The sequence below is a fragment of the Electrophorus electricus genome, chromosome 7, assembly GCF_041902795.1.
Source record: "Electrophorus electricus isolate QZ-2024a chromosome 7, ASM4190279v1, whole genome shotgun sequence".
NCBI classification, from domain to species: Eukaryota; Metazoa; Chordata; class Actinopteri; order Gymnotiformes; family Gymnotidae; genus Electrophorus; species Electrophorus electricus.
This window is the reverse complement of record NC_137503.1, coordinates 32,406,374-32,434,218: the sequence shown is the minus strand read 5'-3', so window position 1 is coordinate 32,434,218 and position 27,845 is coordinate 32,406,374. Positions and strand designations below refer to the sequence as shown.

The 27,845-nt window shown below is 40.7% G+C and overlaps 2 protein-coding genes and 1 pseudogene across 3 annotated transcripts; 2 read left to right on the top strand and 1 right to left on the bottom strand.

Annotated features, from left to right (window-relative positions):
• The first annotated feature begins 5,954 nt into the window (after window positions 1-5,954).
• LOC145658734 (uncharacterized) lies at window positions 5,955-9,712 on the top strand (annotated as a pseudogene).
• A 1,435-nt stretch (window positions 9,713-11,147) lies between these two features.
• Window positions 11,148-20,319, bottom strand: LOC113568096 (cytochrome P450 2J2-like). Its single transcript, XM_026996270.3, has 9 exons — window positions 19,559-20,319; window positions 19,214-19,379; window positions 17,973-18,122; window positions 17,371-17,531; window positions 15,135-15,311; window positions 14,247-14,388; window positions 13,363-13,550; window positions 13,060-13,201; window positions 11,148-12,444 (listed from the first exon to the last, which is right to left on the bottom strand). Exons 1-9 carry the CDS (start codon window positions 19,748-19,750, stop codon window positions 12,269-12,271), a joined length of 1,494 nt encoding a protein of 497 aa, XP_026852071.2. The 5' UTR covers window positions 19,751-20,319; the 3' UTR covers window positions 11,148-12,268.
• LOC118241019 (uncharacterized) lies at window positions 18,879-27,596 on the top strand. Of its 2 annotated transcripts, none has more exons than XR_014124454.1 (2): window positions 18,879-19,012; window positions 22,310-27,596. XR_014124454.1 is itself a non-coding variant. In XM_081717140.1 (2 exons), exon 2 carries the CDS (start codon window positions 22,947-22,949, stop codon window positions 24,393-24,395), a length of 1,449 nt encoding a protein of 482 aa, XP_081573266.1. In that variant the 5' UTR covers window positions 19,266-19,402; window positions 22,310-22,946; the 3' UTR covers window positions 24,396-27,596. The 2 variants fall into 2 exon arrangements, 1 of the variants encoding a protein (XP_081573266.1); XM_081717140.1 differs by lacking the exon at window positions 18,879-19,012 and adding an exon at window positions 19,266-19,402.
• Window positions 27,597-27,845: the final 249 nt, after the last annotated feature.

Genomic DNA, 27,845 nt, shown 5'->3' with positions numbered 1-27,845 from the left:
ACTCCTGGTATGGTCAAATTAAATTATGGATTCATAATGGAAAATAGCCGTTAAAAGCCATTTGTTTGTAGCGCATAAAGCGTCATCCAAACATGACAGCCCTGCTAATAGAAACTTTGGCATTCCCCTGGCAAGAAAGGTGCTTGGTTTGATTACAGATAAGGCTTAAACCAAGCACTGTAGTAGTAGCAAACATGTTCTGCCCATGTTTAAATGACTTTAACATCGCATTTACTCCCTTGCATTTAACAAATTGGCTGGATTGTTTAGGATCTTGTCAATAGGAAACCTATTTGAAAAGAGAAGGAAGCTGTTACTCAGCCTAGAAAGGCTGAGTTACAGGGATACCCCAGAATCTTTTGCATTGATGCTACATGGATAGTTTTGTTTTTTCTGCAAGCATGGATGTTTCATCCATTGCCTTTGTTGATTGATAGCCCCATATGTGCACAAGAGGTTTCTGAAGCATAAAACCTGAAATATCATGGAAAACTAGTTGAAGTTTGTCTCTTGATGTTCACTATACTCTGTTTAATACATTTATTTTAAAGCCTGATTAAGCCTTTTAGAGTAGTACATTTGAAAAGATATATGAGAGACATGGGTTGCATTCTTGGAATTCACAGCCGGCTTGGATTTCAAGCCTCAGTACTCAAGAATACACTAGGTTATCTTGGATTTCAAGAAAACATTATCTTATTGGCGCAATTAGCTTCTTTGTCCAAAAATGTCTAAAGCATCGACTTGAGTGAAAGCACCGTTTTACACACACAAAAGAATTTCTAAACCAATTAAGCTTTTATGAGTAGAAAATTTGATAGACATGGGTTGCATTCCTGGAATTCACAGCCATCTTGGATTTCAAGCCTCAGCACTCAAGAATACAATAGGTTATTGGATTATTATACAAGCATACCATTTGATTTAGATTTAGGCCACTAGAAGATTTAAAGTAGATTCAAAAAGGTGGCAGGCAAAAATTATTGTTGTGACTTTCAGAGAATGGCACTCTTGGGTTCCTAGCATTACAAATTTGCCATTTTGTGGGAGGAAACATTGCACTGGGAACCTGTGTGCTAAGCGAATATTGCCGTGATCGTATAGAGGTTAGTACTCTGCATTGTGGCTGCAGCGACTCCGGGTCACGGCAGCCTTTTGAGCCGGTCCCTTCCGTGTGGACCGCCTTCTTGTCCACTCTCAATTGTTTTTGACCGAAAAACAGAAAAGTAATTTGATACAGAAAATATCTTACATGGGCATTAGTTTTCGAGCCCAGTGGTGCAATGGATAACGTGTCTGACTACGAGTCAGAAGATTCTAGGTTCGACTCCTAGCTGGCTCGTTGATCTCCTGTCATGTTAAGATTTAGCTTATTCATCACACGATTGCTAAAATTCGACTTGAGTGAAAGCACCACCCTATCACTTTGAAATTTAAAGCTACTCGCAGCCTGACTCGAGTGTCTTGCTATGGCAACCTTTTGAGCCGTTCCCTTCCGTGTGGACCGCCTTCTTGGCCACTCTCAATTGTTTTTGACTGTAAAACAAGTTTCCTGTGTGGTCTAGCAGTCAGGATTTCTGGTTTTCACCTGGGTTTGACTCCCGGTATGGTCAAATTAAATTATGGATTCATAATGGAAAATAGCAGTTAAAAGCCATTTGTTTGTAGCGCATAAAGCGCCATCCAAACATAACAGCCCTGCTAATAGAAACTTTGGCATTCCCCTGGCAAGAAAGGTGCATGGTTTGATTACAGATAAGGCTTAAACCAAGCACTGTAGCAGTAGCAAACATGTTCTGCCCATGTTTAAATGACTTTAACATCGCATTTACTCCCTTGCATTTAACAAATTGGCTGGATTGTTTAGGATCTTGTCAATAGGAAACCTATTTGAAAAGAGAAGGAAGCTGTTACTCAGCCTAGAAAGGCTGAGTTACAGGGATACCCCAGAATCTTTTGCATTGATACTACATGGATAGTTTTGTTTTTTCTGCAAGCATGGATGTTTCATCCATTGCCTTTGTTGATTGATAGCCCCATATGTGCACAAGAGGTTTCTGAAGCATAAAACCTGAAATATCATGGAAAACTAGTTGAAGTTTGTCTCTTGATGTTCACTATACTCTGTTTAATACATTTATTTTAAAGCCTGATTAAGCCTTTTAGAGTAGTACATTTGAAAAGATATATGAGAGACATGCGTTGCATTCTTGGAATTCACAGCCATCTTGGATTTCAAGCCTCAGCACTCAAGAATACAATAGGTTATTGGATTATTATACAAGCATACCATTTGATTTAGATTTAGGCCACTAGAAGATTTAAAGTAGATTCAAAAAGGTGGCAGGCAAAAATGATTGTTGCAACTTTCAGAGAATGGCACTCTTGGGTTCCTAGCATTACAAATTTGCCATTTTGTGGGAGGAAACATTGCACTGGGAACCCGTGTGCTAAGCGAAAATTGCCGTGATCATATAGAGGTTAGTACTCTGCATTGTGGCTGCAGCAACCCCGGTTCGACTCTGGGTCACGGCAACCTTTTGAGCCGGTCCCTTCCGTGTGCACCGCCTTCTTGGCCACTCTCAATTGTTTTTGACCGAAAAACAGAAAAGTAATTTGATACAGAAAATATCTTACATGGGCATTAGTTTTCCGGGCCAGTGGAGCAATGGATAACGTGTCTGACTACAAATCAGAAGATTCTAGGTTTGACTCCTAGCTGGCTTGTTGATCTTCTGTCATGTTGAGATTTAGCTTATTCATCACACGATTGCTAACAATTCGACTTGAGTGAAAGCACCACCCTTTCACTTTGAAATTTAAAGCTACTCGCAGCCTGACTCCGGTGTCTTGCTGGGGCAACCTTTTGAGCCGGTCCCTTCCGTGTGGACCGCCTTCTTGGCCACTCTCAATTGTTTTTGACTGAAAAACAAGTTTCCTGTATGGTCTAGCAGTCAGGATTTCTGGTTTTCACCTGGGTTTGACTCCCGGTATGGTCAAATTAAATTATGGATTCATAATGGAAAATAGCAGTTAAAAGCCATTTGTTTGTAGCGCATAAAGCGTCATCCAAACATGACAGCCCTGCTAATAGAAACTTTGGCATTCCCCTGGCAAGAAAGGTGCATGGTTTGATTACAGATAAGGCTTAAACCAAGCACTGTAGTAGTAGCAAACATGTTCTGCCCATGTTTAAATGACTTTAACATCGCATTTACTCCCTTGCATTTAACAAATTGGCTGGATTGTTTAGGATCTTGTCAATAGGAAACCTTTTTATCACACAGTTTTTAATGAGTTGACTTGAGTGAAAGCACTGTCCAGTCACTTTTAAATTTAAAGCTAGTCGCTGCCTGACTCAGGTGTCTTGCTTTGGATTCGAATGGTGCATTGGTGTTAATTTCCTGGCATTGAGGCTATCTGGTATCGCAAGTTTCCCATGTGGTCTAGCGGCCAGGATATCTGGTTTTCACCCAGGCGGCATTTGTTGTCTCCCGGTATGGGAAAATTAACTTATGGATTCATAATTGAAAATAGCAGGTAAAAACCATTTGTTTGTAGCATATACATTTTCATCCAAACACTACTCCCCTGCTAAAAGAAACTTTGGCATTCGCCTAGCATAAATTGTGAAAGTTCGATGGTTTGAAAACAGATAAGGCTTAACCAAACACTGTAGCAGTAGCAAACATTTTCTGCAAACATTCATGTTTCATCAAAAGCTGTCTATAACCAAAAGGTGTACAGCACAAAGTATGGCTGTAATTTTCTCAGAAAGGGACCTTTGGTTTTCTTTTGCTTCAGATTTGCCATTTTGGTGGAGAAAAAAACAGTGCTTGAAGCCATCATCTGAAGAGAGCAGCGCTTTCATCATGGTTAGTACTCTACATTGTGACCACAATAACTCCAAGTCATGGCAGCCTTTTGAGCCAGCTTTTTCAGGGCGGGCTGGCTTTTGGGCCACTTTCAAGTCTTTTTGTCAGAAAAAATAAAATTATAGTTACAAGAGGCAATTCCAGGTCCAAGCACAGTCTCTTCAGTCTGACATGAAGCAATGTGGATGGAGAAATCACTCATCATGGACTCATTACATTCTGATTGTTTTCACTATTGCTGTTAAAAAAAAAGGTGGTTGAGGTTAGGTAACAATGAAGTAAAGGGTTTTGATGAACTGGAAATTTGATTGAAGAGCTTGCTAAGTAAATAAAAATGTATAGACATAGACACATACATGTATAGATTGGGATATCCCATGCCCTCCATCCACTCATTTTTATGTTTTAAAATGTATACTATAGCAGTTTGCATATAATATGAAAAGATGGTGACTGATTCTTTGATGGTGGTCTACAATTGAACTGTTCAGTGCTGCTCTATTGTTTGTTGTACCACACTGCAAGTAGTGGATGCCTTAAAGCTAGTGTTACATGTGGAATTATCTTCCAGTAATAGTTACAACTGGTTACAGTTACAAGTTGTGATGGGACTGAGTAAAAGGCATGTGTCTAGTTACATCACATTTGTGAATGTTTTCATGAAAACACCCTGTCTCTTTGCAATTGTCTTTGCAACCAAGACAAGTCAAGGTGTTTATAATCCACAAACTGGCATGTTGGGTCTAATGTGAAAAGGTGGTGAATTTCAGAGTTTAGTTTTTGGTGATGGTATATAAACATAAGAACTGTACTCTGTCCCACTGGAGTCCTCTGGAGCTCAGAGACTGACGAGAGTTGGATTACAGAAATTCTATAGAATCTTTCTATGTCCTAATAGTGAATTTAAATATTTTTTCTATATTCTGTAACCCTGACTAATCCTAGGGTCCATTACATGGGAAAGATCCAGATAGTCTGACCTGCCCCACTGGTGACCTCTGAAGTTAGATAAAGACCAGACTTGGATTGGAGAAAATTTACAGAATCTTTGCAGGTCCTAATGGGGAATTTACTTCTTTTTTTTTTTTTTTGCTGTCATAACCTTTACAGAATCTTTCTAACGTTATGTCCTGTGTCCGTTTGGTGTGTGAGTACGGAGTCTGGTTGTGTTTCATTCCAGATCCAAGTCCATATTCCACTAAGACTCTGCCCACCCCAAGGAGGAATAAAAGGAAAAGAAAGATAGGAGAGAAAGCAGCTAGAGAGACGAGAGCAGTGAGATTTGTTTGGAGATGTTAGTTTGAGGGTTCATGATATTTGACCTAATATAAGACCTTGTTTATAGTTTTGACTTTGCTCTTGTATTTAGTTAGTTAGCAGCTGTATATTTGTACATATTCCACTTTGTTCCTTTTATTGTCTGTTCATTGATAAGTAGGGAGTGACATCCATTTTGTTTGATGTGTGGGTTTTATCAGTGTTTTCCAATTAGTGAATAAGTGTAGTTGTGTATGTATTTTCTTTTGTGTGTGTAGGTTTATTTAGTGACTTGTTTCTAGTGTGATCTTGTTTGTTATTTTGGCCTGGGTCATTCCTGATGTTCTAGTCCAGTGTCACACTGTCTCTTGTACTATACACTGGCTATCATTGAACATCTTTGATCTGTTGCGGTCTGATTTCATTTCCACTACACACTTGTCTAGCTGTTTTTCCTCACACTTCCTCTTAAACCCTGGACCCTAGATGAGGTTATAACAGAACTGGAGTCTTGTCCTCTGTTTCTCCCCTGCTTCTGTTTGACTGTTCCTTTTTGTTTTTTCGTGTGCTCTCTCTCACTTGTGCCAGTGTGTGCTTCTGGCTGGTATTTTTCTTTGTGGAAGGGGCATGTTTGTACTAGCTATTGTGTGCTATGACTGCCATGATTTATTTGTCATTTGTTATTTGTTTTTTCTATTTGTCTGTCTATTGAGCAGTTAGACTGTTGTCGAAAAGCAGATCTTTTGTCAGTGGCTGATTTTACATAATATGCTTGCGCATCGCTCTGCCAAGGCAGTTGGCTTCAGTGAAAATGTGGCAGTAATGAAGCAGTTCTGCCTTCTCTCTTCTTATTTGACCTTTCCAGCTCTGGCAGCCAACTCGTCGTTGGAAGATGGACAGTGCTTAGATGCAGGTGAGATTTAAGCTGAGTGCACTGTGATTTCCAAAAATTGTGACAGTGATTCTAAAAAGCTGTCTACATTAATGAAATGAACCATGTAGTCATCTTAGCATATTCAACACTCAATGAGCTACACATGGGTGTTTTGAGTCGTGTGATGTTCTTGTGTTTTTATTTTTTAGTTAGTCTTTAGTAAGACATGAGGCAGATGTCTTCAAGAATGTTTTACATTTTAAGGCTTTTAGCTGATGCTTTTATCGAAAGTGACTTACAACCATGTCTAAGTGCACTTTGAGCAAATACTCTGGTGCCCATCAGTGGCAACTTGGTGCTTGAACTGGCAAATTTCTGGTTACTAGTCAAGTACCTTAACAACTGATCTACCACTGCCCCTAAAGGACTTAGGCAAGTCTCAAACAGCAGATCTTTATCTCCTCAACCTACCAGAGTATGCACATTTGGCGAAACTTTGACTAGGCCTCTTCGACAAAGGTGCTGACGGACCTGGCCACTGGGAAGTCCAAAAGGTATGGCTTCATCTCCTTCATTAACAAATGGGTGAGATGTCATGTAGAGACATGGACAGTTCCTGGAAGGGCACAGCACAGCAGATGTTAACGTTTTCCTCATTTTCACTCACTGTGTAGAGTGCGTGAGAGGGTTTTTGAATGCTGGTGCTGGTGCCAACTACCCTGCTCAGAATGAGGATTTCTCTATTCCCAGCTCTCCTGAGTCAGCACATCAGCTCCTGGGTTTGACTGACTGTGCTACAAACTGAGAAGATGTTGAACCTGCATAGCAGTAGGGCTTCAGGACTGGTGTAAAAATCTGTCATTTTTGAGCTGAGATCAGAGTTAAAATTATGTTGGGTTAGTGTAAGGTAAACACTGCCATGCTGTGGCATCCTACATGTTGAGCTTGACACTGCTATTAGTGTGTAACAAACTTTTATACAGATTTACAAATTCCTTTACAGAAAAATACCGTAGACAATGAATGAAGTACAAATAAAGGAAATGGACAACATACAAAAGCAAAAATATGAATTTTATTTTACTATATGATTTGATTTAATTGACTTGAGAGCATTTGCCTCCTCTTCCATCTCTGATAGGACACAGAGAATGCTATTCAACAGATGAATAGCCAATAGATGAGAGGCTGGCAGATCAGAACAAATTGGGCCACCAGAAACCCTCCTGCCCCCAAGTCCAACTATGAGTGAGCCCTCCTCAGAATTGTAGTTTTGCAGTGATGTGCGATCATTTGCCACACTGTGCAGAATCCGCTGTGTTCAGAGCGCTGATGTGTCTCTCCCTGTCCCTGATGTACCATTATGCCAATGAGGAGGGGGTGTGAAAAGACAATATTCAACTGAGAGTACAGTATATTCAGATCAATGACCTGCCCTTGTCACTGATTTGATTTTTCTCTTATTTCCTTTTCTCTGGACAGCTTTTTAAGGTCAAGTCTTTTTTAAAAGCAAATAGAAAAATAAAATGTTATTGTTTTTGGCAATGGAATTAATATGGAATTAATTTTGGAATTTGAGGTACTCTGCCCAACATACTTTCTTTTTCAGTAGTCCCTTCCCTTTTTTAAACAAGGTTATTTCCAGTACCTGCAAATTTTGGCCTTCAGTGTCCTTTTCTATTTTGTAACCTGCTGTCTCCATCCTGTAGTTCACATTTGTCCAATCTGTCTGGAGCTACTAAAGGATCCAGTGACTATACCTTGTGGACACAATTTCTGTATAGTGTGCATTAATGGCTTTTGGGATTAGAATTATCAAAGGCAAGTCTACAGCTGCCCCCAGTGCGGGGAGACTTTCAGGCAACGACCCATGCTGCGGAGGAACAGCGTGATGGGTGAAGTGGTGGACAAACTGAAAGAAAAAGATTTTTCATCATCTATAGACCTGCCATCCTCTGTTCAAGATGTGGAATGTGACTCCTGCATAGGTAAAAAGAAGAGAGCAGTGAAGTTGTGTCTGACATGTCTCACCTTGTATTGCGATACGATGTTGTATTACTCAACAAAAACTCTTGAGAGAAGTGCAGATGAAATCCCAGAAGAAACTACAGAGGAATGAGGAAATAGCTGAAGGCAGTGGAGTCTTTCAAGGTAAGAACATGAACTATATCCAGCCACATCTAAAGGATACTTAATAGCATCTTATCAACATAAGGAGTTTAGAGTTTAGAGAAAATTTATCTTCCTGTCAGTATTCTGCACAAACAGGAGTGGAGGTCACTGAGAGGATCTGTAAGGAAATGATCCTCGCCATTGAGAAAAAGTGCTCTCAGGTCATCAGAGCTCAAGAGAAGGCTGAACTAACTCGAGCTGAAGGACTCCTGGTACAACTGGAGCAGATCACTGATCTTAAGAGAGGACACACTGAAGTAGAGCAGCTTTCGCTCATAGAAGATCACATCCCTTTCCTCCAGGTATACTGATTTAAACTTCTAATGATGTGCAGTCATGGGTCTTTCTTTCTTATCTAGCCCTCATTTAACTATTCTTGTTGTTCTTGGTTTCAATTCACATTGTTTCCTTTATCTCTACAGCCTTTGCAGTCTCTCTCGGCCTTTCTTGAATCTGGAGATAAGTCAAGGGGTACTATAAAACACACAGATTTCTTTTGACGATACCAACCAAATACTGTCTGAGATAAAAGATTCACTGGAAGACAGCTTCAGTACTCCACTGGAGAAAAATATCTAACACACGTAAGTCATTTAACATAATCACTTCTGAAATAGATGGTTGAGTCCCAAAAATTTGTACTCCAAATCAACCTCATTTTGCAACCCAAAACAATTTATAAATTTGTGTATACATATACATATTTTTAATCATAACACTATTAAATACTTTTCCATTTAAAGTGTATTTAGACCACACTAGCAGATTAATGAAAGTCTATCCATGCTGTCAGAACTGCACACTGAGTATCAAACAGCATTTTTGAATGACAAAAAAATTACACACATTTTAATAATGAACTGTTATAAAATTTTGTCCAGTTTTTTTTCAGTGAAGTTTTTTTTCTGAATCAGAACCTACAAGTAGAGAAGACCTATTACGGTGTAAGTAGTTTTCACCTTGAATGATTTAGTTTAACTGAAGAGTCACTTGAACAATTTTGAATAACCATTGTTCAGAATCATTGTGTCCAAGATGGATTAAACATTGTTTTGGTTGTTTTAATTATTAGATTTCTGTAAACTCTCACTGGATCCCAACACTGCAAATGCACATCTTTATCTCTCTGAGGAAAACACTGCAGTGGAAAGAAAGAAGAAGGCACAATGGTTCCTAGACCATCCCGAGAGGTTTGACCACTACAAGCAGGTGCTGTTTCAAGAATATGTGTCCAGACATTGTTATTTTGAGGTGGAGTGGAGGGGGAATGATGGCATCATTATAGCCATCTCATGTAAAGGAATCCAGAGGAAGGGAGATTCTTGGCTTTGTAGATTTGGATATAACAGTCAGTCCTGGGCATTATTCTGTTCTTCTGCTAGTTTGTATTTCATTCATGATAATAAGGGTATATCTTGTTGTCCAAAGTCATGTAGAATAAGAGTGTATGTGGGCCTACAGTGTGTCTGACACAGTGACTCTCCTACACAAAGTCCAGACTGTATTTACTGAGCCACTGTACCCTGGGTTTTGATTCAGGCCATGCTGCTCAATTAAGCTGTGCAGCCCAACATGAGGACACGATTGCCTTTTTTTAAAATCTAATTTAAATAGCCGTTTGCTAATTTACAACAGACTTGCTGTCAAATTCTCACTTTAAATATAGTTGTTAACATCAAGATGGTGGTCTTATGGCAATTTCAGCAAATCTAATAAAGAAGAATGTTTAAATTAGAAAAATTCATATTTACAACATCTGGAAATCAAAAATTGAAAGTTGTTCTGATTAAGAGCATCTGACAAATGCCTAAAATGTAAAATATATATGTAAAATATGTTCAACAATTTAATCATGTTACAGGGGTCAGTGAATGCAGTGTTAGGAATTTTGCCCAAGGACTCTTATACCAGTAAGAGTGGTCCTTGTAATGTAAGAATGGTCCTTACATTATGTTTTATGAAAAGAGTCCTCCACTTTATATAGCAATTGGATTGTTATTAGAAATGTATCTGCTTGTGTGTGAACTACCCACAGGTCCCCTCAAATTATACTAATTAGTATTTTTAAAAGGCTGATTCAATTTATGCAACTGAAAAAAAGAACAAGTTATCAGAAATTAAATTAAAACAATAAGAGATATAAAAAACATTCACTTCTTTGTGAGTGTTGATTCATGTGCATGTACACAAGAGGTGGCATACAGCTACCCTGTATGTCTCAGGGTGGGACAGCACAGAGTTAATATAGTTGTGGGCTATGGTTGCTCCCTAATTCTTATGGCAGACTTGGCTCAACTCCCTCTGCTGGTGAGATGTGGAAGCGCTACAGCAGGGAAGTAAAAATGCCAGCTGCTCCCCCAGACACAAGAACCAAACAGACTGAGGTTACAGATATAATAGCCTGTCAAGCTTTACAAAGACTGCTGTGCTCTGAACGTAGGCCAGGTCATAACACTGTCTTTGCTTAAAAACTAATCTGCATTTGGGGGTTTCACTATTGACATTATTGTGTGTATACCAAGTTCTTCTTATGTTTACAACGTTCCATTTAAATGGAAGAAAACCAAAGGGCATCGGATGGACGAGCTAACTACAAGCTGGCCTTTGGTGCTGTTCTGAGAAGAAACAAGAAATGCCACACCTCTGAATCTATGCTGAGAGCTGTTGGCAATGTACATGAGTTCAAGCTATTTGCAGCAGTTCCTTCCTACCAATGTTCTAGTTACATGTGAGAGGTAGAATTTGTAGCACACGGACATTTCAGCTTGCTCTGCTTTGACAATTATGGGCCCTTGTGCTGTGTAAAGTATTTCATTAAGTATTTAATAAGTCATTACTGTTTTAAATGTAATGCATGTTTTAAACATTCAATGCGTGGATGTTTCCCTGTTCACTTGCACATGTTTTTTTTTCCTATGGAAAAAAAGCCAGCACCATTTTTATGCTGTGCATACTGTAAGCAATCAACAGTACAAACAAACATTTTACTTTATTAACTCCTTCATGGTCATGTATGTTCACATCAATGGCAATGTTTACATTTTACACTGAAGGCAATTTCTTTGGGATAAATACGTTAAAAAGTAGGATTCCCGTAGGTGACCTTGCAAGCAATGGCTAATGTGCTAGAAAGGATCATTGTAGGGAAAGAACTGATATCTCTCAAATTGACCAGGTGATGCTTTTGTATATTTAGCTATGTATGAAGGGCAGTGGTAGCTCAGTGGTTAAGGTACTTGACTAGTAATCTGAAGGTTGCCAAGTGGCCCCTGTTGGGCCTCTGGGCAAGGCCCTTAACATTCAGTTGCTTGAGTTGTATTCAATCATAATTTTAAGTTGCTTTGGATAAAAGCATCAGATAATTGTAAATTAAGCTAAAGTTTTCAACAAATAAGCTGTCAAAGAGAAATGTTCTCTGGGTATAAAGTTTATTTTTCAGTAAAGGTTTTTGAAAATCACCTGTTGCACCCTGTTGTAAACAAAAATGTTCCTAATTCCATACATTTTTTCCTACCTACATTTTTCTCTCAATACTATATTCTTTGAATTATGAGGTCTTAAAAAAAAACATATCACAAGTAAGCTACTGTACATTGAACTGACATCATTAGACTAGCAAATTGGACTCATTAGACTCATTTTATCGTAGATTTTTTACTTGTACTCTTTTCAGTTGGGCTTTTTGATTTTTGTCAAGCAATCTTCCTTTGAGCTTGTACCTGACTTACTGAGTTGCAGTTAATTTGTAGGATACCAAGGTTATGATGTAGTATGCCAGGTTTCTTCATCTGATGCTCTCTGACCTCACTTTATAGATCTTTCCCTTCCTTTCATAACCTGCTCTGACAAACCCTATAATGCCAGGTGTTGGATGGGATTTAATACTTATAAAATTTACAGGTTTACACAAGACATTTAGGTAATCCTTAATATAAATGCTTAGTTACAGCACCCTAGCTCTATGAAAAAATAGATAAGAGATGTACTTTCTTAGTATATTGGTATATGCAGTCAAGTACAATATATCAGCAGTATATGCAGCTACTTTGTATAATCATGTCACTTGGCATATGCATCCAAATACAATATCTCAACGTGGGACAGCACAGAGTTTGTATGGCTGAGGGCTGTGTGAGGCCCCTAATCTGTACTCCAGACTTGGCTCAACGCCCTCTGGTGGTGAAAAGGTGAAGTGCTGAAGTAAAGACGTGAAGAACAGGAAGAGCTCCATACGAGCCAGCTGCTCCCCCAGACAAACCCTCTTTCCTGGGTTGAAAAATGAAAAGAAAAACAACAATCAGTAAAAAAAAAAAAAAACAGTTACAACTACTTCACTGCAGTGAATGGAAAACATTACCATAAGGACACTTTAGGGCACTTGAACTGTTTCTTCCGAGTACTTATAATCCGATAAATAAATTTTATATTATATGACATCTTCTAAATACACATATTTTACATTACTATCTACATTTAAATTCTAGAGGACACATTACTGAGGCAAAAAACAAAACAACCAAAAGATTATCACTGAAGAGTTTCGCAGCCAACACCCTGTACCGGAAAACATGCAGGTGTGATAGAGAGGTAGGAGCGTTCAGTCTGATCTCCGTAACATCAGACATGATATTGTAATTAGAAAAGGGCCACCCAATGATTTCACTGACTCAAAAGCATAATGTTCACACCCTGTTGTGTATTTTGAACTCAGGCAATACTTCTTTAAAGGTGATCACTTTACTAAGCACAATAATAGGTAAACCTTTTGGTCCGTTTTACTGTGTTATGGCTCAATAACTCAAATCTAACTGTGATTTTAGCTTGGAAAGTAACATTGCAAAAAAAAATTAAAAATGGTAGGGAGATGATGTCTTACTGCACCTGCAGAAAATGGCATGAAGGCCTCTCTCTTCCTAAAGTTTCCATTATCATCCAGGAAGTGACCTGGATTAAAGGTCTGCGGTGTCTCCCACTCGGACTCATCAAACAGAACTGATGTCAGGTTGCCAAGCACTGTTGTGCCCTGCAGAACAAAGGCATTATCCATCATCTCACACTACTTACTGCAGCTCTGATAAACTCGTAATAAGATCGTAATGAACCAGACCTTTGAATCTGGTCTTCTTTTGTATTTTGTCTTGTTTCCAAAGATGTGCATGTACATGTGCATCATACAGAACACACCTTTGGGATACAGTACCCTTCTATCTGAGTGTCTTCTGTGGCAGCCCGGGGCAAGTTAAGCGGAATTATGTTTGCCATCCTTTGAATCTCGTGAATAACAGCATTGGTGTATGGAAGGTTCTCTTTGTCTAACATAGATGGTTGGCATGAAGACCCCACCACCTTGTCAATCTCTGCCTGGATTTTGGCTAAGAAATAAGAAAAGAAAATTAGAGAAAACAAAGACAATTAGTCAATCCAAATGATCTAGATAACAAGTCCTGCCTATAGTTGGAGTCTATAGTTGGTTATGCATTTCAGCAGTTTGTTATTCATAAATAACAGAACAATTGCACCATCAAACACCTTAATTGTCCAATCAGAATACAGTATTCTACAGAGGTTTTAATGAGTAGCTACTAGCCAATCAGAATTGATTATACACTCACAGCATCATAGCTGAGTGTGAAAGCTCCCATCTCTGATAAGACAATAATAACCAACCTCACTACAACTCCCAGAATCTCATTCACAGACAGGAGCAACATTCTAACAATCATGATTCATTTACACATTCCTCCTCACCAGACTATTGATCTCACCTGTTTCCCATTATCACTGCCTATTTTAATCTGATCTTGCCATTCTTCTTGGATTTTTGCCTTTTGCCTAGCCATTTGGATTTCTTTGCCCTGCATTTTTGTCTTTGTGGTTGTTGGATTTTCCCTCTGGCTTGGTAATATTTTGTGCTGGCTTTTTGAACCTTGTTTTTCTGGCTATTACGACTTTGGATTTTGCCTTGTTAACAAACTCTTGATCATTATGTCTGCATCTGACCCATTCTGTAACATAACAGGAAGACTGTAGCAGGTATTAGAGCAGATGTTTTTTTAATATACACTAACCCTGAATCTCAGGGTATTTGATCATGTACAACAGTCCCCAGTACATGGTAGTGGAAGTGGTCTCAGTCCCAGCAGCAAAAAGGTCCAGTGTGCAAAAGCACAGGTTTTCCATATCAAACCCTGCGGCTTCATCACCTTTCCACTGCAGAAAATGAGAAGAAAAGGCATACGTATGTTTGTAGAGATTTTAATTAATTTAAATATTTCAAACTCACTTCTACTCTACTAAGTAAATTATTTTGCCCAAATCCCAGCACGTTTCATGGTGTTCCATAGTTTGCTGGATTTTATTTTTGTTTCCTGGTTTTCAGCTGGCATTCTGGTTTTTGACTGTCATGCCCCAGTTGACACCCAGCCAAGCATGTGCGTGCACGCACACACACACTTCCACCAATCACAGCATCCATTTACCCACTTACTAATCATTGCACTCACCTGTAACCCACCTCACCATCCCCTATTTATTCCTACAAGTTTCCTTTGTCTGATGCTTTGCATTAGCCTACATCAAGACCAACTCTTGCCTGTTGTCTCACTCTTGCCAGAAGATCACCTTTACTTTGTTGAAAAGCTGCTTGCTTTTGTAGTCACTAAAAGTTCCCTAACTCCAGAAAGTGTGCCTTAGCTGTCACAGATTAAATGTGAATTTACCTTGTATTGTATTCTGACTCCAGGCTGCAATAACATCTCTGCTTCTTAAACTGCCCTTAAGATCTATTGCACTGGCATCACTTTGATAATTAGATCGGGGCTTTTTGACAGAAAGTTACCAAATGCATTAAATACTACTAAGTGAAAGTTGAGTCTGGTACATGATGGATCCGATATGAATCTATATACAGGTGGGCGAGAGACATCTTATGTGCACCACACATCTCATGTTCTTACCTTTTCCATCTCAGTGAGGAAGCAGTCAATATAGTCTCGTGGGTTTGAGGGGTCATAGTTCACTCTGTGCTCTGATATTTTGGAACGGACAAAGTCAATGACTTTTTTCCACAAGAGGAAGATTTTTTGGTGAGGACCAGGAACTCTGCGCATGACCCAAGGAAACATGTTGTATATCTATAAACATAAGAATGCAAGTATTAAGCTTGTGAAGTGGATTGTTAACAATGAATTACTGGCTCACCCTGCCGTAAGATTTCCTAGAACTATTATCACCTATATCACATTTGGACACTTATTCTGCAAGCAAACAAAGCATTGAGGTAAGTGCAAAAAGGACAAAAACATACTCTGAAATTAAACGAAAACTCATCAAAAGTCAACATATTACCACTTATAACAAGTAATGGAAGTGTACTGACACCAAGAAGCATTACTCAAAATATATGTCCAAATCTTCACACATCTGCCCAAAACCATGTCTTTGCCCTAGGAAATATTACATGTACTTGCTGATATGGTTTATGACACATTAATACTTAGTAGTATATACAAAAATGGACATAAATGAAAGCTATGATGTCATGTTTTTGAATACCAAAATAACTTTTTGTCCTTAGCGCATCATCTGGAATTATTCCATGCAGGCAGACAGGGGCCTCCCAGTTTGAATAGAGATGGGAGTAATCTAGACGATACCATAGGTCCAGTAAGAACTCTGTTATATAGTGTGATGGAGAAGTGAATGCAAATGCTGAGAAGGGCGATGTTTATTGTGAGCAAATCCATAATCATAATCCATAGTCCGTTCCAGGGTCGAAAAGCCAGAGTGTCCAGGAACAGAAACGTGGCCAGAATACATTACCAAGCTAAGAAACAATACATGGGAAAAACAAATGAGGAATAAAAGAGTTCAAACGAGAGTACAAACCAGAATACAAATGGGAAATGGAGACCAGAGTAAAACACAGGATATAGGATAATAAACAACAATCAAGAATGAGGAGAGGAAAAATGTGGTTTAAATACATAGGGTGTCCCAAATGCATAGTAATTACTAAAAATAACTAGCTTTTGAGTATGTTGTATAGTTAAAAATGTCAAAATTTAGTATACTAAAAATCCAAGATGCATAGTTAGAAAAAAATGTTTTTGTGTATGGTTTGGATAGACACCATTTACCTGGTTGTATACGATATGGTAGCCACTTAGCTAAGTGTTTGGCCTTTGTAAGCAAGCTAGGCAGCTACATTTAGCAAACTTCCCATATTTGTAAATGAGGTAGAATAACAGGCATTACTATTTTAGGTTTAATACCCATGTTGAAAGCAATTAAGTCATAGCTTGCAATGATGCATGTTGGCATATCGATGTTTCATCACTTCTTGTTAGTATGTAATTGAAGTATTGTGTTAATATTTTGTATAGCCTGCCTAACCTGTAAGATCAGTGGATCAGTATATAACCTCCTGTGCAGAGGCAGGTTATCTGCCATTAGTTGGATGGAACTGACCCTTCCTGGATAGAGGGTGATAGCCTTTTTTCTTAGGCCAGATTATTATGTGTGGGGTACTTAACGACTGGCATTGCATAGGTGTTGATAGCTCAGATCTTCTTTCTCCCATTCAGCTGACTTGCCAAGGGTGAGAGCATGAGGAAGAAACCTTGAAAGGAACCAAAACTCAAAGGGGGCGCCCATCCTCCTCTGGCCGATTAGAGCCCTGTTGATGTTATATACATTGACTCACAGGCTTTCTTGTAATCAATCCAGGCGGTACACAGGTAGGTCTGTCTGGTCTTACAGTCTCGAGTGACTGTTTTATCCACCAGCAATTGGTGCTTGACTCCTCCATTTATGGTGTGGGTTCCATCTATTATCAGATTGTTCATTTGTGCTGCCAGGTGCTCAGGAGAGCGCTCAGCTTCTTCGTGTAGTAGGCATGGACCATGTCAATGCCTGAAGCTGTCCAGTTCTTCATGTCTGATAGTGTCATGGTTACTGGATCCTGTTCATGGAGGTTGCTATGGTCAGCTCTCAGGTTCTCTGACCACTGGGCATTGTTGTTGTGTGATTCCTCCTTCTCCCATATGCCTTTACAGTATTGTTTGTTCTACGGCTTTGGTGGATCTGTTCTTATGCTGTTGCCACTGAGAGTACACTTTGGACAGCTATATACACATACATACATATGCATATATACTCATTCTATATAGATATAGATAAGAGTGCATGTACCTGAGCCCAGATACCTCCCTCCAGGTAAACAACCTCATTAATCGCTTTCAGCAGGGTTTGGAACTCACTATCGCTGTACTCAAACCGATCACCAAACACCAGGACACAGATTATATTGGAAACTGCGTTATTAATCAGCCACTGAGGGTTAAATGGTTTCCCTAGAAACAGGACAGAACAAAATTCTGTTTTCTGTAACCCTTATTGTTTCAATAGGAATTTCAAACTGTCAACTGTTACATAATCTACATGTCAAGATTATGTAAAATATGTTACATTTTTTTAATCAAAATGACAGACTGTGTTTTGTGTGTGTCATACATAATCCAGCTATAAAAGCAAGAAATTAAAAATGGTACAAGGGTCAAATTCTTTGTCTGATTAAATGATTTATTTAATAAAGGTAAAGACACTGTACAAGCTTGTGTATATTGCCTGGTAAGGCTTTATGTTATTGTTTTATGCCTTTATTATCATTAGGACATAGATTAAGGTCAGATAACATTTTGGGTGTCATTTATGCAAAAATACAGATCACACGTTTCTCACCCTTAGCTATATGTGCTTCACTATGCAAATTTAGGTAACTCAGGAGGTGTTACCTTGCTCATTTGATATGGCTTCATTCAGGAAGCGGCATTCCAGATGAATAGAAGGCTCCAGGCTTTTCTTTCCCAGTCCAAAATTCCGAAGGGTAGACAGAGCAAATCGCCTCTGTTGCTTCCAGGCATACCCACTGGAAGCAACAATTCCTATTCCCACCCCCCCACCCCACCCCCCCAAAAAAAACAGGTTCAATAAAAAGTCAAAAACAGTATCTTTGCTTCTTATTCTAAAACTAAACCTTGTACAAAGTCTGTGTTTATTGCTATACTTTTGTTTCAATTTGAAATTGCCCAAGTTGTGCACTGGGGAGTATATAGAATTACTTTTAAAGTCTTTATACATTAAAGGAGCAATATGCAATATATTTATTCACAAAATCACAAAATGACCATGATATGTCATCAACAATTAAGGAAACATGCCAAGTTGAAATAAAGGCTTCTCTGACAATAGTGATACAGCCAGTATGTTCTCCTTTGTAATTTCCACTCTAGAGTCTAAACTCTGTGTTTTGGCCTGTGATCCCACCCTCTGCTCATTTCCAGTACAGTTGTGACTGGATCAACAGGGTTCATGCTAGATTCTGCCCGGTATCCTTCTAAAAGGGTAGGTTCAGTGTCCTCAACCTGGCAACCCACGTGAGCTTTGCGTATGGGGAGGATACAGGGGCAGATAACTCTCTCCAGTATTTTGAACTTGGCCTGCAAAGACCATTTTAAATACTTGATGTAAATATTACTTATTGGTCTTTTAACTGCAGACTAAACCATGGTTCACTGGGCTGCACGGTACTACAGAACAACCAAGCTGTGTGAAAACAACTGACGAGCATTCAGAGTTCCAGCTACATTTTAGAACGAACAGAAGCTTACGAAAAGAGACATCATTATTAAAAGACTCTGAATTCGCCACGACTTTTATTTGGGTATATTAGAGTGTTTTAATTTAAGTAATTTGGCCTAAATCTTTGTTTTCTTTATGTTCCAGGTCCCGAATAAGAACACGCAAACCTGGTACATGCGTAAGATACTGGGAGGTAGGTCAAGAAAAAAGCAATTTAAGCGATTTCGGTCTTCCATTTTTACTTTATCATTAAGTATTAAATAGGCTACATATCTGGACTGATCTAGGTTGACTATTAGATTAATATGAGTAGCCTTTACAGTGTGATTAATAGTTTACCAGAATCCAGCATTAAAAAGATCTACATTTAATTTGCCCAGCTGTCAAGCAATACCTTTATTTCCGCCAGAAATGTCATCAAATAAAGGCAAACTTGGGCGATCAGCAAAGACGTGTCCTTGGTCAACGTACACCTTTTTAACTAGTTTATATCCATTCAGGATGACAAACCTCAGTCCGAAAATTCGAATGCTGAGAATCCGTCCATATTTTTCTGTAAACTGCAAAAGGATATTAAAAAAAGGTGGGTATGAACGTTATTTCGGTTCTATATGCAAAATCAACGATTTATGTGTTCATATCAACGTTCGCTAAAATGGGTTAGCTGGAAGATAAAGGTTATGACTGGCTTTACGTTATAACTGGCTTTGGGGTTACTTTTAATAGTTTTAGTTCTTACCCGTTGTAACTCAATATGTATCTTCTTTAAGTCGATAAGATGAATGTCGCCAATAAACGGCAGAGACCATGGGCCAGGAGGAAAGTTCTTCGGTGTTTTATTTCTCACGTAATCATAGAAAATCAAAAAGACACACGTAAACAAGAAAACACTTTTAAAGTTAATCCACTCGAAAAGATGACTGTCCATCATTTAGCCTCCGATTCTTTTAACTCACAAGCGTTGGAGAAATCTTGTACTCTACACGGAAAGACATTTAAAACTAGACTCCAAAAGCGTAGATTTTAGCGTTTGACGGAAGTGTTAAAGTATCCTCCAATAGCCTACTACCTTATCCTACTACACACTGTGTGCTAAATACTGGTCCACGTAATTGTATGGAGTATAGTATCCAGAATGCGAATCACGGAAATCATACTAATACGCAGGTCACGTGAACGTTTGAAGGTTGCGCCAACTGAAAGAATTTCTGCCACTGTTGTATGACGGGAAGCAGTAACCTACACCATGAAGATAGATCTTGTCACATACTGAAACATTTGTTCGGAGAATTGCGTCATCAGGATATCTTTCACGTACTGGAAAAATTCATTTTTGTCGCATTCAGCATACTGATTTGAGGCCCAGTTAGTAGACAAGTAATATGTTGTAGGCTATTTCGAATTCAAATGTAGCCCAACTCCTAGACTATCCCATGTTCTGGTGAAACACCTGGATGGTCTTTGGGGTAGAAACTTTCTCTCACCCTTCAAACTTCTCTAAAGCCTTGATTCATCAGCTTCATTCTTAAGTTCCCCCAGCCCCTCGCCAGAGCTTCTCTCCAGTGGTTAACCATGTCCAGCCAGTGCTAATTCCAGGTTGGGCTTGGTGTTTTGTTTTTGTTTTGGTTTATCGAGCTGCCTAGCTGCTCTGCACTTCAGTCTGCAGACAGGACACTTATCGGTGAGCATATCCCCTTTCAACTGTCAGTTTGGAAATGCTTTCCTTATATTTCCAGAGCAGGAGGCTGACGTGGGTGTCACCTTGAACACCTTGCCCAAGCTGCCATTTGGCAGGGCTGAGATCACAAAATGCCCTCTGGCATGCCTCCATGGCACAGAAATGCCCTGTGGATGAAAGGTGGGGGCTCAGGCTCTTCTTTTGGCCTGGGCAATGGGTCTGGCTCTCCACCAAGACCAGTCGACTTTGTGTGGAGACCTGCTCTACACTACATGAGCCCCCTTAAAATGCTTAGGAGGATAATATTGGTCTCTTACCAATTAGACCTCCCATCTTCCATGCGCATCAGCCCCATGCTTCATGTGCCTCACCTGAAGTCCTTGTGGTGTAGCTCACATGCCCTGTCTTGGGTCATACACACTGCCCCATGCTTGGTGGATGGGTCAATGGCCTACATGGTTAGACCCCTCAGGGGAGTAGTGTTGTGGTAGCTTAGTGGTTAAGGTACTTGACTTGTAATTAGAAAGTTGTCAGTTCAAGTTACACAATTGCTGTTTTAAGCCAATTTTATTACATATACATAGATTGGTAATGATAAAACCCAAATGATTGTTATTAAGCGGTTTTATTGAATATCTACATTATGCGTAGATGTGTGTAGGATTACAGAAAAATGATCAATTTAGTCCCAATACAAGTCTCCAAGTTCATAATAGCCCTGAATAGTTGCTTAAATGGACGCAATGTAATAATCTGCATATTGTACTTAAATGAATGTCAGAAAAATTTTTATATTCTTTTTGTTTCAAATACTTAATGACGGTGAGGGGCTTTTCTGTGTGCTTGTCCTGTGTAGCTGTTCATGGTTGTATTTATTTTGTCCTGTGAGCTGTCTCAGATTTGCTGGTTTTTTGGTTACAGTCTCCACCACCCTCTCCCACTTCCAAACCAGCTACAATTTATCATGAACAGACACTTGTACAGTATTCACAGATGTTCTAGAAAGCTGGATTGTGTGTGTATATGTGTGTGTGTGTGTGTGTGTGTGTGTGTGTGTGTGTGTGTGTGTGTGTGTGTGTGTGTGTGTGTGTGTGTGTGTGTGTAAAAATGCTGCAGCCACACACAAAAAAAAGAGAAATTCAAGTAGAGACCAGTATATCTCACTGAGTCACTAGTTCTTTTGAGAGGGTGACTTCTACTGGGTGTGGCAGTCAGCATTTATGGTTAAAATGGTTAATGGTTTTAAGTGATTTGTGTCAATTGATGGCTTTTAGAGCTACAGATGATGATGCTCTGGAATTATGGTCCATAGAAGTCTCTTGGAATTAATTTTTTGCAGCATCTGTAATGTGATGGAAAATATTATTCAATCATGAATTATTGTGTGATTCGTATGTAATGATTCATTTATAATCATGTTAATCCTTTCATTATATAATCCTATATGAATAGTTTAGTCTGCACACTCTGTCTTTGTATATTGTGTGAACAAAACGACTGTGGGAATGTTGCCTTATGACCTGCTTGTGTCGTGACCTGCAAAGGTCGTAAAGAGGGATTAGGCTTCTCTTATCTTGTAAACTGTGTCTGTCCTGGTGAGTGCTCTGGTACTGCAGGAATGCTCATCACGATAAGGAGCAGGGATGCAGAGCACCCCTCTTTGGGGGTGAAGTTTAGGTATAAGGAGCAGAGCCAGGATACCCCTTCAGAGCATTAGCTCTCACACAGCTGTGTTTTGTATGTCCTATTTTCTTTATTAAATTACTCTTTTAATCATGTCTGACTTGCTGTTTATTCAAATTTCTACCACAGAAATTGACGTAGTCGGCAGGATCAGTGAGGGGCACCACGCGGAGCAGCGGTGACTGAACTTCGAGGACGCTCCTCAGAGAGAATTTCTCGACTGAGCTGGAGAAAGAGGGAAACCCACAAGAATACGGGAAAGTACCTAACCAGGGAGTGATGTCCCGCTTCACTCCGGTGGTGTGCTCCGCCTGATCTAATGGACTGAAAGTAAGTGGTGGAGATAGTAAACTAATCTTTAAAAGTTTGAATATAGAAATCCGCCAGAGTTTGCCTGGGGTCGCGCCTGTGTAAGTAGCGTAGTAGAGGAATACTAGCGCTCACAAAGGAGTCTGGCACTCCGGAGTTTGGGACTCCAATAGCCTAAAAGAGTTAGGCACACTGTGTAGACGTACAAGTGTAAGGGAAAATAGGCCCGGGCCGCCAGGACGCCCCATAGACAAAGGAGGTAACTCTGTAAACCAGCACGAATTACTGGAGCGGAACTAAATTAAAGCAACGTTAGAGACGTGATTATCAGAAGAAAAAAACAAAAAAAAGGGGGAGAGAGTCACCCGTACCCATATTATTCATAGTATTTGGTTATATTGCAATCACATTTGTGCAATCACCCTTACCTACAAAAAAAAAAAAAAAAAAAAAAAAAATGGGTAAAGGGCAAAGTAAGGAATATGAATTTAGCAAAGACAAGTTTTCTAGTAGCCTGTTCTTTCAAATGAGTAAAGATTATGGAGAACATGTAAACAAACATGTCCCGTTCTGGATGAAATACTATGGGTTTAATGCATCGGGGACCTTGAGTGTTGCATATTTACTTAAATTGGTTGAAAGAGTAAAGGTTAAACCAAGGGAGGCTGATAAGAAAGCGCAGAAATATTTTGACAAGAACAGTGAAGATATGCTGGAAAAGGCAAAAATGTGGTTAGAGGAGGCTGAAAAAAGACAGAAGCAGCAGGTAGGGCATAAAAAAGGTAATAATGAAGTGTCTCAGTGTGTTTCCTTAGCTGATCCTGACCTCGATGCCGCCCCGCTGAGAGCCCCCCAGCTGATTCAACAGCCACAAGCGTCAGCAAACTCATTTCCATATCCTGAGCCAGGGACTTCATCGCTAACATCAAAGCCGTCTTTATATGACGAACCAAGACGACAACTGGAGGCAATAACCTCACCAGTGGCTCATCGCACTCGAAATCACACCACTATAAAGCCATCTGCAGAGCCTGAGGCAGGCTGTGCGCCACAGTTCCCAATGGTGGAGGTGTCTGGACCAGATGGAGTAATTATGGTTCACCGCCACTGGACTGCAGACAATATCATGAAGGCAGCCGACGGCCTGAGCAAACCAGGCGATATCGGTGGACGACACTTCGGACAAGAATTTATGGCATTTGTGCAGTCCTGCAGACCAACTCAGGCTGAACTGAGACGATTGCTTATGATTCGACTCGGACCGCAATATAACCACATTGACAGAGACTGGGTGGATGGAGATGTTCGTCTCCATCTGCCTGAGTGGAATGCACCGCCCCAAGGGCAGCTTGACCCAAATGGCCCATACAGAGAGATGATAAGAAGACTCATCGAAAGGGTGGAAGCAGCATACCCGACAACTATTAACACTGACATGATAGCAGCATGCAAACAAAGGGATGACGAGCCCGTGGCTGATTTCCTCGTCCGTTTGACACGCGTCCATACTGATCATTGTGGAATTGATGCACCAGGACAACGTGCAGCAGGCCCTGGAGAGGTGGGGGTGTGGGAAGCTCATCTGAGAACTAGCTTCCTCATGAATATGAGAAAGGACATTAGCGACCTCATCAGAAAAAACTGCATCGGTTATAGTCGAGCCCCTTTGTCAACTATTGAAGAACACGCCAAGCATCACGAAACTAATCTGGGCAAAAAGGATGCTAAACGGGAGCACCAGCGCGCCGACACCACCCACCAGGCGATGGTGACCATGCTCCAAACAGTAGGAGACAGAGGAAGAGGTCGCGGACGTGGCAGAGGACGCGGACGCGGACGAGGGAGAGGAAGAGGTCGAGGAAAAGAGTTTGGAGGAAGGGAATGCTACAATTGTGGAAAATTCTGACACTTTGCAAGAGATTGTCCTGAAGAAGAAGAAGAAGGGGAAGATAGTGACAGCACGGCTGTGGAAGTTAAAAAAGACAGATGGGCGGTGGAGAGGCAGGACAGCGACGGGCCACTGAAGGAAGACGACAAAAGGGAAGTAACAAATTTAAATGACCAATTATTGCAGCAGATTAGTAAAGGGTCAAGAGGCCTCCCTGAAGTAATTGTGAATGTAAAAGGGAGAAAAGTTTTTGGTTGACAGTGATGCCACCCACTCGGTGCTGAGAGAAGGTTTAATAGAATGTAGAATGAGACCAGGGTATGGGATAACAGTAATTGGAGCGGGAGGCCATCCCATCGATGAAAGGATGTCCGAGCCTCTCCAATGTAGTTTAGGAAATAGTCAACTCAAACGTAGCTTTTTGGTGTCAGAAACGTGTCCAATTAATTTGTTAGCTAGAGACCTAATGTGTAAACTTGGATGCACAATTAGCAGCAACCCAGAGGGGTTATTTGTCACGTGGGAAACACCCACACAGGGAGTCCAGTTAGAAGCAGGGGTCCCTTTGTATGTTTATGAATTGCAGTGCACTGCTGGGGAAGTACTAACACATTTTATGACTGAAGTTACTAACACGTTACCTGGTGAATTGACAGTTAAACAAAGTGACTCTATTCACTGCACAATGAAGGACCATGAGGGATCTGACGTTGATTTTGAACAGAAATATGACTTAGGGGGCAGCGACAGTTTGATTATCACAGCTATAGCATCGGACTGTGAGTGGGCTGCGGGATTGGTGCAGCTCTCAGCTAAACAAAAATCTCTATATTCGGTCTCACATGCAGCGCCTCGTGTGTCGCTAGCTACCACACATGCCGACCCAGACTGGCAGAGAGTAGGATTGTGGACTAAACGTGTGTTGAGTGCAACTGACTGGGTAAAGGAACCCCAGTGTGACATTATTTACAGCCCGAGTATAAAAGCGTGGAAAATACATCATTGCTACATCATTTAGCAGGGGAAGGCCACAAAGCATCCAAATCTAAGTTACAGTTTTGCAAGCAGCAAGTGCACTTCCTATGACATGACATTACCGAACAGACGCGCATGCTGACTAAAGACCGGGTGAATGCTATTTTGACTATACCGAAACCTACGACGAAAAAACAACTGCTGTCTTTCTTAGGCATGTGCTCCTATTGTAGAACATTCATACCATCCTATGCCGAGCATGAGGGGCCATTCAGAAATATAATACCGACCAAGGGGTCAAATTCCTCTCAGTTAGAGTGGACGCCAGAAGCTGAAGTGGCCTATACAACATTGAAGCAATTATTACAGGTCATGCCTGCCTTAGGCATCCCAGACCTCAGTAAATCATTCGAACAGACAGTGGATGTGAAAGGACAATACATGACAAGCGTTTTAACGCAAAAACACGGGGACAAACAGAGGCCAGTAGCCTATGTCTCAGGAAAGCTGGATACAGTTGCAGCAGGCCTGCCATTGTGTATAAGAGCAGTAGCCGCAGCAGAAAAGGCCTTAGTAGCATCCAGAGACATAGTAGGGTATGCTAATCTGACCCTACATGTTTCCCATGCAGTATCACGAATATTGCAGGATCAAAAGATGGCACATTTATCCACTCAGCGTTGGCTCAGGTACCACACTGCATTGTTGGACATGCCAAACGTTACTGTGAAACGGTGCACAACCTTGAACCCCTCCACTCTACTGCCTACAGAGGAGGAGGGGGAGCCCCATGACTGCCAACAAGTGTTAGAAATTGCAACATCTCCTAGGATAGATTTAAAGGAGGAACCAATATTTAACGCGGACCTGGAGTTGTTTGTGGATGGCTCAGCCAAACGTGACTCTCGAGGCACTAATCGAGCAGCATATGCCATCGTGTCACACACGGAAGTGGTGAAAGCGGAACCACTCCCATCTAACTACTCAGCGCAGGCAGCTGAGCTTGTCGCACTCATACAGGCATGTAAGCTAGCACAGGATAAGACTGTGAATGTTTGGACTGATTCCCAATATGCTTGGGGAGTGGCACATGACTTTGGGGCCATTTGGAAACATCGCAACTTTCTCACCAGCTCAGGAGCAAAGATTAAAAATTACCACCTGGTAGCAGAACTACTGGACGCAATCCAACTGCCAAAGGAAGTGGCAATAATGAAGTGTGCCGCGCACACAAAGGCGGATGACGCTGTGTCGCAAGGAAATGCTTATGCGGATAAAGTAGCTCAACTTACAGCGTTACAGCCACTCAATCCACAAATGGCACAAGCAGATATTGAAACCAGAATAACTACCAAAGATATTCAAAGACAAGCCACTCCACAGGACTGTGTGAAATGGAAAAAAGGGGGGTGTAAACAAATAGGCAGGATATGGGTACACCCAGACACGAACAAACCATGTCTCCCCACATCTTATATGAAAGGACTAATTGAGATTGCTCATGGGAGGAGTCACATGAGCAAAGGGGGGATAGTGGAGAGTATAACAAGACATTGGTATGCACCAGGAATAAACACACACACTCAAAACTTTTGTTCCCGATGCCTGGTATGTGCACAAAATACACCACATGGAGACAATCATACCAAACATGCACCCGCCAGACACCCGCCGCCTAGTGAACCATTTCAGCATTGGCAAATAGATTTTGTAGAACTAACACCAGCAGAAGGGAAGAGATACATGCTTGTGTGTGTGTGCATGTTTAGTAAGTGGGTGGAGGCCTTCCCAACAGGAAAACAAAATAGTGATGCAGTAGCAAAAGCGCTACTGAGAGAAATTATTCCCCGGTGGGGGTTGCCACAACGAGTGTCCAGTGACAACGGAACACCCTTCGTACATGAAGGGTTAAAAGCTCTGACTAAATACCTAGGAGTGGATATGAGAAAACACTGCAGCTATCACCCTGCTAGCGCAGGGGCGGTAGAAAGGGCAAATGGAACCATTAAAGGGGGATTAGCTAAAATGATACAGGAAACAGGCATGAATTGAGTTAAATGCCTCCCCCTAGTCCTGTGGCAATGTCGAACCAGGCCGCAGGCACGAATAGGCTTATCAGCCTTTGAGATAGTGTTTGGACGGCCTCCCAACACAGGGGTAGGACCGCCTGACTGGGACACTAACCTGATCAATGAGTTACTTTTGCAGTATTGTGTGTCTCTGCACGAATCTCTCTCCCATGTGTCTAAGCAGGTGAATGCAGTCCTTCCTGAGGTGACGGATACTCCCCTCCATACGCATCAGCCAGGTGATTGGGTGCTGATTAAAGACTTCCGAAGGAAGCGGTGGAGTCAACCCAGGTGGAGAGGGCCATTCCAGGTGCTACTGACGACCAACACTGCTGTCAAAACCAATGGAAGAGCCACTTGGGTACACCATACCCACTGTAAAAAAGCACCTGAGAGCCCTACAGACGACTAGTAACCATGAAGA

What these genes read in the sequence shown, in the direction of transcription:
- LOC118241019 (XM_081717140.1), top strand. Translation starts at nt 22,947, where the DNA reads ATGGGTAAAGGGCAAAGTAAGGAATATGAATTTAGCAAAGACAAGTTT.
- LOC113568096 (XM_026996270.3), bottom strand. Translation starts at nt 19,750, where the DNA reads ATGATGGACAGTCATCTTTTCGAGTGGATTAACTTTAAAAGTGTTTTC. An exon ending in TCCTCACTGAGATGGAAAAG is followed by an intron (nt 14,389 to 15,134) that starts GTAAGAACATGA and finishes CATTTTCTGCAG; the next exon opens with TGGAAAGGTGATGAAGCCGC. An exon ending in CAAATACCCTGAGATTCAGG is followed by an intron (nt 13,551 to 14,246) that starts GTTAGTGTATAT and finishes CTTATTTCTTAG; the next exon opens with CCAAAATCCAGGCAGAGATT.